Source organism: Xenopus laevis, chromosome 3L (assembly GCF_017654675.1).
Source record: "Xenopus laevis strain J_2021 chromosome 3L, Xenopus_laevis_v10.1, whole genome shotgun sequence".
In the NCBI taxonomy this organism is placed as follows: Eukaryota; Metazoa; Chordata; class Amphibia; order Anura; family Pipidae; genus Xenopus; species Xenopus laevis.
Window position 1 is genome coordinate 111,852,958 of NC_054375.1, and position 8,252 is coordinate 111,861,209.

General features: G+C 44.7%; 1 protein-coding gene across 1 annotated transcript; it reads left to right on the forward strand.

The window, feature by feature from the left end:
* The first annotated feature begins 1,738 nt into the window (after positions 1–1,738).
* On the forward strand, positions 1,739–6,789 carry mex3b.L (mex-3 RNA binding family member B L homeolog). The gene is made up of 2 exons (XM_018253143.2): positions 1,739–2,546; positions 3,176–6,789. The coding sequence occupies exons 1-2, from the start codon at positions 2,315–2,317 to the stop codon at positions 4,477–4,479; spliced, it is 1,536 nt and encodes a 511-aa protein (XP_018108632.1). The 5' UTR covers positions 1,739–2,314; the 3' UTR covers positions 4,480–6,789.
* Positions 6,790–8,252: the final 1,463 nt, after the last annotated feature.

An 8,252-nucleotide genomic window follows, 5' to 3' on the forward strand; every position in this document is an offset into this window, starting at 1 on the left:
AAATGAACAGCATATTTCTAAAAGTAGTGGGGACGGTGAGTGTATGGCCCCTCCAGTTGTTGCTGACTTGCAACTTGTTATTGGGAAGGCTGAGAGTGGCGGGAGTTGGTTGTGCTGCAGACATAACGGTGTCTATTGTTGTCTGCCACACACTGGTGATACGCACACAAAGCAATAGCAAGTGCATCACCTCCACTATCAAGTGCTGCTCCACCTGCAACCTTCACATTGGCTCAAGCAGCTCACAGCACAACATGTCTCCTTCAGGGGCATCACATCTACTCAGATTACTGAGGCCAATTTCAATTTTTTAACATTTTAGCTGTGTGTCAGGGCCTTCTAGTACTGGGGAAAAACCAAGGTAAAATGATTTGTATCAGTATAAAGTAGTGTGGGATTATGACAAGGCACAGTAATAAACAAAGGACATGAGATGAGTAGAGACAAAGTCCTTTGTTTGCCATGATTGTAGCCTTGCAGCAATTAACAGGGGGCAACAGGTCACCAGGCAACCCTTCATTCTCCTGCCCGTGATCTAAACATCCGGAGGAAATGGCGAGTCCCTGTAATAAACACCCAAAGAGTGGACAAGTACCTGCAAAATGGTGCATCTATTTGCATAGCAGACTGGCAACAAAAACATTCATTCATATTCAGGGGGAACGTGTTCTATGGACAGGGTGTGGCGGGACTGACTCTGAGAGAATCGGGGCAGCGGGAATGCAAGAGTCTCCTTTCTGCTCATATAATACCGAGGGCTGCAGAACAAAGAGCGCCTCACTGGGATCCTCACATGTCTGGGCATATCCCCCTCGTTATGGAAGGGTCCAACATGGAGCCCATTGCCCTCACTTTACACGATTGCCTGCGCCCAGAGACCCCACTGTAGTGATAATAATAATAAAGTGGCAGAGGCGGGAAACCGCGCCAGTAAATAAGTAAAGCGTCGTGTGTGGAACTTTAGACACCGGTAACAATGGAACCAAAGTTTATTGAATCACTGATAATAAAATCAATTCCTCTTGGGGCCGGTGCGTTGTGCTCCAGAAACTAGAATTCCTGTTCTTGAGGTGAATATTTGGGAGAAAACGAATTGCTGAGTCTCCTTTGTTTAGTAACAGAGCTCGGTGTTCCTAAGGTGGGGATGCTGGGAATTGTAGTTTCCTGTAGCTCAATAAAGCCTGACGAATAGCTCGGGTTGTTGTTATTGTTATGAGGGATCCATGTTTAGTGTTTTCTATGTATATATAGAAGGTAACTTTTCAGTGACACGCATGGAGGAGCATGGGAAAACACAGCCCAGCGCTAATTCCAGCATTACACAAGGGGACATCTACACAACTACACTTCCCAGCATCCTGCCTGTAGTTTTACAACGGGCAGGCGAGGAGAAAGTAGCCTGGTTCTAGTTTGCCTATATGTCACTCATGTGCCTGTATAACTGCAGCAGTTGCAAGAGAGCGACTTCACTAGTCATTGCGGCTTGTTGTTGTGAGTCGGCGGCACGCACTTTTTGCTGTGTTTACGTTTATGCAGCGCAGATGGCTGAGAGCACGCGAGCCCTCAGCAGACAAAGAGAAGCGCATGCTTAAGGTGTGCGGCTCCGCAAGCAGCTGAGAAAGTACTTGGGCTCGGCGGCCAATAGGAATGTCAGATTGGGGCCGGCACATTCCATCATTTGACAGGGATTTGAGGTGCCCGCTCCCATAAAGGGACACAAGGTTGGGGACAAAGAACACCCCCTCAGCATCAGACCACGCTCCGCTAGATCAAGTTTCTATTGTTCTGCATGAGACAACAAAGAAAGGAAGATTTTTGTATTCCTTTCCCTACTGACGGGGAGGGAAGAGGGGCGTTCCAGACGTTGTAACTCCGCCCATTTAATGCCGTTTGGCCAATAGAGGCAACAGAGCTCAGTGTCAGTCCCTTTGTACTGTCAAGCCTTGCTCGTGACGTCACGGCCCTCTTATTCCCTCCTCTAGTGCCGTCTGGCTGCAGTGGCTCAGACAGGAGGGGAGGAAAACGCTGAGTGAGCCGGGGAGGGGCTCCTTAAAGAAACGCTGCCACCTCTGGCATTTTTTGGCCATAAAGGAGTCGGGAAGCTGCGCCTTCATCCCGGGGAGAGCCCATTTTCGATTGCGCTGAACTCTCACCAGCACCATCCAATACTCAGGGGTAGCGGAAGGAACACGAGCTTCTAATCATTGCCGATTCCTCCCCTGTTTCTCTCCTTAGTGCCGGCCGCCTCGCTTTCTCTTTGTGTCTGTTCGTAGCACTGAGGTGAGCGGAGGTGGGGGGAGAAGGCAGCCTGACCATGCCCAGCTCGCTCTTTGCAGACATGGAGAGGAATGGGAGCGGAGGAGGAGGCGAGACCCTGGATGACCAGCGGGCCCTTCAGATTGCCCTCGACCAGCTCTCGCTGCTGGGATTGGACAATGACGAGAGCGCCATGTACGACAACGAGCCGCGGAAGAAAAGCATCAACATGACGGAATGTGTGCCGGTTCCCAGCTCGGAGCATGTGGCGGAGATCGTTGGCAGACAAGGTGAGCAGCTGCGGGGGAATGCTGGGGCTCGGGGTCCTGGGGAGACAAAGGAACGAGCACCTTGGCCGCTCCGAACTACAACTCTCAGCATCCCTGGGACAGCTCTAGGAAAGGGGACTGAGGCTTGTGTTTCCGCAGCATCTGGACTGCCCATTCCTTTGTCTCTTCCTTAAAACTTAGCTGTCTTGTCCTTCCAGCGTGACTGCTGGATCAATGGAGCCTCAATGGCATTACTGCTACTGTGTCTTTAGTGTTGCTCTAATGTTGCCTTTCAGTGTGTCACTGAGTGATGTACCTGCTGCTGTTGTCCCCATTGTGTGTCTGTATGTATGTGTGTGTGTGTGTATGTGTGTGTCTGTATATGTATGTATGTGTGTCTTTATGTGTTTGTGTGTGTGCGTGTATGTGTGTCTGTATATATGTGTGTGTGTGTGTGTGCCAGTGAGTGATGTACTTGCTGCTGTTGTCCCCAGTGCTATTGTGTGTGTGTGTGCCAGTGGCTAATGCCCATGTGGATGGTACTATTGTTGGCCATGCAGAGTGTGAATGAATGGTGTGGCCCTTCTTATGCCTGTACTCCAGCAACACTAACCACTGCTCCATTGTGTCTCCCCCTCCCTCTCTCCCAGGCTGCAAGATCAAAGCTCTGCGGGCCAAGACCAACACGTACATCAAGACCCCGGTGCGCGGGGAGGAGCCAGTCTTTGTTGTGACTGGGAGGAAGGAAGATGTGGCCATGGCCCGGAGAGAGATCATCTCAGCCGCCGAGCACTTTTCCATGATCCGAGCCTCTCGCAACAAGAATGCGGCGGCGTTGAATGGGGGCTCGGTGCCCGCCCCTCCCAATCTCCCTGGGCAGACCACCATCCAAGTGCGGGTTCCTTACCGAGTGGTGGGGCTGGTGGTGGGACCTAAAGGTGCTACCATTAAGCGGATCCAGCAGCAGACCCACACATACATAGTCACTCCGAGCAGGGACAAGGAGCCTGTGTTCGAGGTGACCGGAATGCCGGAGAACGTGGACCGAGCCCGAGAGGAGATTGAGGCTCATATCGCTGTGCGCACGGGCGGACTCATTGAGGTGACGGATGAGAATGATTTTCATGCCAATGGCACTGATGTGGGCTTTGATTTGCATGGCACTGGCAGCCTGTGGAGCAAACCAAACCCGGGCATGAGCCAAAGCTCGGCCAGTCGCAAGGCTTTCTCTAACTATCGCAACGACAGCTCCAGCTCCCTGGGCAGTGCCTCCACAGACTCTTACTTTGGGGGCACTAGGCTGGCCGACTACAGCCCACCCAGCCCTGCACTCAGCTACACTAACAATAACAATAATAACGGCAATGGATATGTGTACAGCACCGGCAGCGAATCCATCTCCCCCGACTGCACTGACCTGGCCTTTGAGTCCGGATTTGACCCTGCCCCTGCCCCGCCGCCTTCTGCTATTATCTGGTCCCAGCTGGAACGCAGCAGCGCCTCCTACCATAACAATGCCAACGGGATCCTGCTCAGCCAGAGGCGGCTCAATGGAGTGGGCTGCACGACTGCCCCCAGGCTCTCACCCCCCCTGCACACATGCAATGGACTGTCCGAGCATCAGTTAGCGCGCAGGGTGCGCAGTGACCCTGGGGGTGGCTTGAGCTATTCTGCCTACAGCAACATGGGCTGCGACTCCTCGTCCTCTTCCTCATCCTCCAGCAGCAGTAGCAGCTCTTCCTCATCCAGCTCATCTTCCTCTTCATCCGGCATGAGGAGAAAGGGCAGCCGTGAATGTTCCATCTGCTTTGAGAGTGAGGTGATTGCTGCCTTGGTCCCCTGTGGGCACAACCTGTTCTGCATGGAGTGTGCCAACCGCATCTGTGAGAAGAACCAGCCCCAGTGCCCAGTGTGCCATGCAGGGGTCACCCAGGCCATCCGCATCTTCTCCTAAATTCCTCCTGAATCTCTTGGAAAGGGCCAAGGAGCAGCTACATTCCCACTTGTATGGTGCCATACACGTGTATATATATATCTACACGGATCCTTTAATATATTAATATATTGTAATATATTAATATTCAGATAATATATATATATTTAGATGTGTTTTTATTTCTTATTCTGTGTCCATCAATGCTGTACATACACTACGAAGCCACCCTGGTTATAACTTGCTTAAATCTATTTAATACCTTATACTGCAACTTAATGCCATGATATTATTTCTTAAAGGGGTAGGGGAAGTCAAGGTGCAAAGTAAACATCTCTGTAACTCTATGTCAGCTGATGCCTTCCTGCTCATGAACTACAGCTCCCACTGCCCCCAGGGGTGTTGTCGGAACATGGTCGGTTGTAGTTCAACAGCAGGAGGGCAATACGTTTAGTTATACACTAATTCATGTTACTGCATTTATCCGACAGTTAATATGGGATGAGCAAAAAAGATGTCCAGTCTGTTACCCTCCTGCTGCCATTGAGCTATGCACCCAGCATCAGTTTCCCTCATGTGACATTCATCTCAATCACCAAATACTGTCTGGGAATTCAGGGAGTTGTAGTTCCAACGACAATTGGAGGGTCCCAAGCTAGAATTCCTCTATCCTAGATAGCATCTAGTGATCTGCTTTAGCAAAGTGTGGTACAGAGAGATTATTTAATACCCACCCCCTGGTATTGTGGGTCTTTCTCAGTGGTACCCACCCTCTGGCGTCATTATGTAAATAGCTTACAGTGCCACTTATTCCAGAAGCAATATTCATTTGTGCATCTGCTTTTGTTACAGTGAGATCACTGGGTCTTCCTTGGCATTCAAACAGAACATATTGTCACCTGCCTATTTAACCCCTTTACAGCTGGTGGGGGGTCACATAGGTATTGCATTGAATTTTAGCCCCCATTTGCCTTGAATGAGCTAAGTAATGATGTTTAGACATGGGATCTTGATGATTTTTTTTCTTTTTTGGGAAAAAAATGTACCTTGGCAAGTGGGAATGTGGCTTTAAAGCTGCAGTATCTGCACGTTTATGATTATTAATTCATCCTTCTTAATGGAAATCGCAGGCTACTTTTCCATATTCATATATAGCATAAGCTTGGGAAGAATATAAGTGACATTTATTGCATGCTCTTAATATGAACAACACCATCCTAGTTGCAGCAGTATTCATTTCTCACTGCACTTGATGGTATCTTTTCTTTTAATCTGATTAAGTACTTCTGATAAGCGGGCTGCTAGATATACAATATGTGCCCCTCTTAGCTAGTCTCTGGCCAAATGCTTGCGAGAAGCGGAGAGATACTTAAATGACCATACACACTAATATTGCTTTTTTTGTCCAGTGGAAAAACTCACGATACTGCAGCTTTAACAAAGTGATATTAAACTGTATCATATCTTCTATAAATATATATATATATATATAAATATATATATAAATATAAAACGTGTTTTAAGGATGAAACTGCATTGATACAGATTGAAGTATTTTATTCTTTTTTTACTTGAAAAGTTATATTTCATATTGCAAAGATGTTTACAAGTATTTTAATTTAAGTTCAGTGAACTTTTTTTTGTAGCTGGGTTAAATCTTTTTATTTTTAGTATATGGCCTAAAGGCAAAGACACTGTATTATTTTAATATCACACAGGTGTTGATGAGGGGAGGGAGGGAAAGGGACAAACCAACAAATGTGGAAAACAAACATTTTGAACAGTATTCTGTTGGGATGGAGATTTTATAGGTTCTGAAACAGTCTTTTAAATCTGCTTCACCCAGCATCTTTTTCTATTCAGTGATATAAAGCATATTTTATTCTATATTATTACAGAAATGGGAAACGTATAAGCCTATTAAGCCAACCAGAAGAAACAGTTGACTGCTTTCTAACCTTTGTATAGATTTCAGTGGGAATTACGAAATTCTGTTGCACCGATATAGTTTTAGTATTTCTATTTTAATACATTTTGTTTACCACTCGTTTATGTATATGTAGGTGATGTTACTTGAGCGTAAATGTACTTTACTGAGCAAAGTTTAAGAAAAAAACAAAGTATATTTTATTTTATGATAAAGGGCCTTTAACCTCATGGTCAAATACTAATATTATATTTGCTGAAACGAGATTTGAAATTGTATCAAGAGTTTTATTTTTCTGACTTTTAAAGTTCTACATAATAAAGGTAAAACTTAAGTAATGGTGCTACTTCATGTTTTTTTTTTTAAGTATTTCTATATAAATCAAATAAAATTTATTCCAGAAATAACTTGTTTTTTTTATTTGTCTTGTCAATTGCTTAGTGATGTAACTCAACTACTTTCTAAAGCATGGCTGGTAAATATCCTTGTCAGTTGTGGTGGACTTCAGCTCCCAGCATCCTCTGAGAGTAGTGTTGCTGAGTGCACAGGGGGTTCTGGCTCACTACAGCTGCTAGTTCAGTATCCCTGATCTGTGCATCTGCTTTATAACTCAAATGGCATTTATAGTGTAACAGGCTAGGTATACAGTATTTGTTTCATCTTGGTGTTATACAGTCATTTTGCTTTTGCAAGGCCTGCTAAATTGTTGCCCTCCTTGAGGTTGTTGAACTACAGCTGCCATAACTCATAGCAGTTGAAGACTTGCTTGATTGCTTGGCATTGTAGTTAAACATTGTCACAGATTGTCTTCACCGCTTAAAGAGATACTGACACCAGAAAATAATTTATAATTTTGCCATAAAATTATTTTCCTGATGCTTTTACATTTCTTACCCCCATGTTCCTGTATGAGGGGGCTGCCATATTTCTGTAGTAGAAGTCAGTTAGCATTATAAACTCTAACTGACAGGCTGAGAAGGGACAGTCAGGTTGGCAAAACACTTCAACTAACAATTACTTACAAAAGCAGAACAATCCATGAAAAATGATCATGACCTATAGGTAACTTTTAATGTAGATTAATATTTTAAAAATACATCAGTATCACTTTAAGGGCAGGCAAAAATCAGTTTGTGTAGTTAATCTGGTTTCAAATAGTGGTAGCTCATATTTGAGTTAACTTACAGTATGTTATATGATTTCTTATTCTCGGCAACTTTTAAGTTGGTCATCATTTATGTTTATTAATAGTCAGAAAAAACTGTTGCTCTGTTAGGCTACAATGTTTTTATTACTTTATATCACTTGTCTTTTTGTTCAGGCCCTCTCCTATTCATCTTTCTGTATCTTAATGAATTGCCTGGTTGCTAGGGTAAACTGGATACTAGCAACCTGATAGAAGCTGAAATTCCAAATTGAGCCGCTGAACGAACGCTAAATAATTCAAAACCATAAAAAAGACCTTTTGCAAATCATCTTAGAATATCATTGTATACACTATATATGTTTTTAAATTCTGTCTCTTTCCAGCTTTCAAATTGAGGAGCTTAAACCCATCTAAAAACAAATGCTTTGTAAGGCTACACATGTATTCTTATTGTGACCTTTTATTACTCATCTTTCGGTTCAGATCTCCTGCAATTCATATACCAGTCTCTCATTCAAATCAGTGCATGGTTGCTAGGGTAATCTGGACCCTAGCAACCAGATTGCTGAAACTGCAACCTGGAGAGCTGCTGAACAAAAAGCTAAATAACTCAGAAACCACAATTAATAAAAAATGAAAACCAGTTGCAAATTGTCTCAGAATATCACTCTCTACATCATACTAAAAGTTAACTCAAATGTGAACAACCCCTGTGGCAAT

Coding starts and splice junctions, on each gene's coding strand:
- mex3b.L (XM_018253143.2), top strand. CDS start 2,315: ATGCCCAGCTCGCTCTTTGCAGACATGGAGAGGAATGGGAGCGGAGGA. Junction 2,547..3,175: donor GGAGATCGTTGGCAGACAAG/GTGAGCAGCTGC, acceptor CCTCTCTCCCAG/GCTGCAAGATCAAAGCTCTG.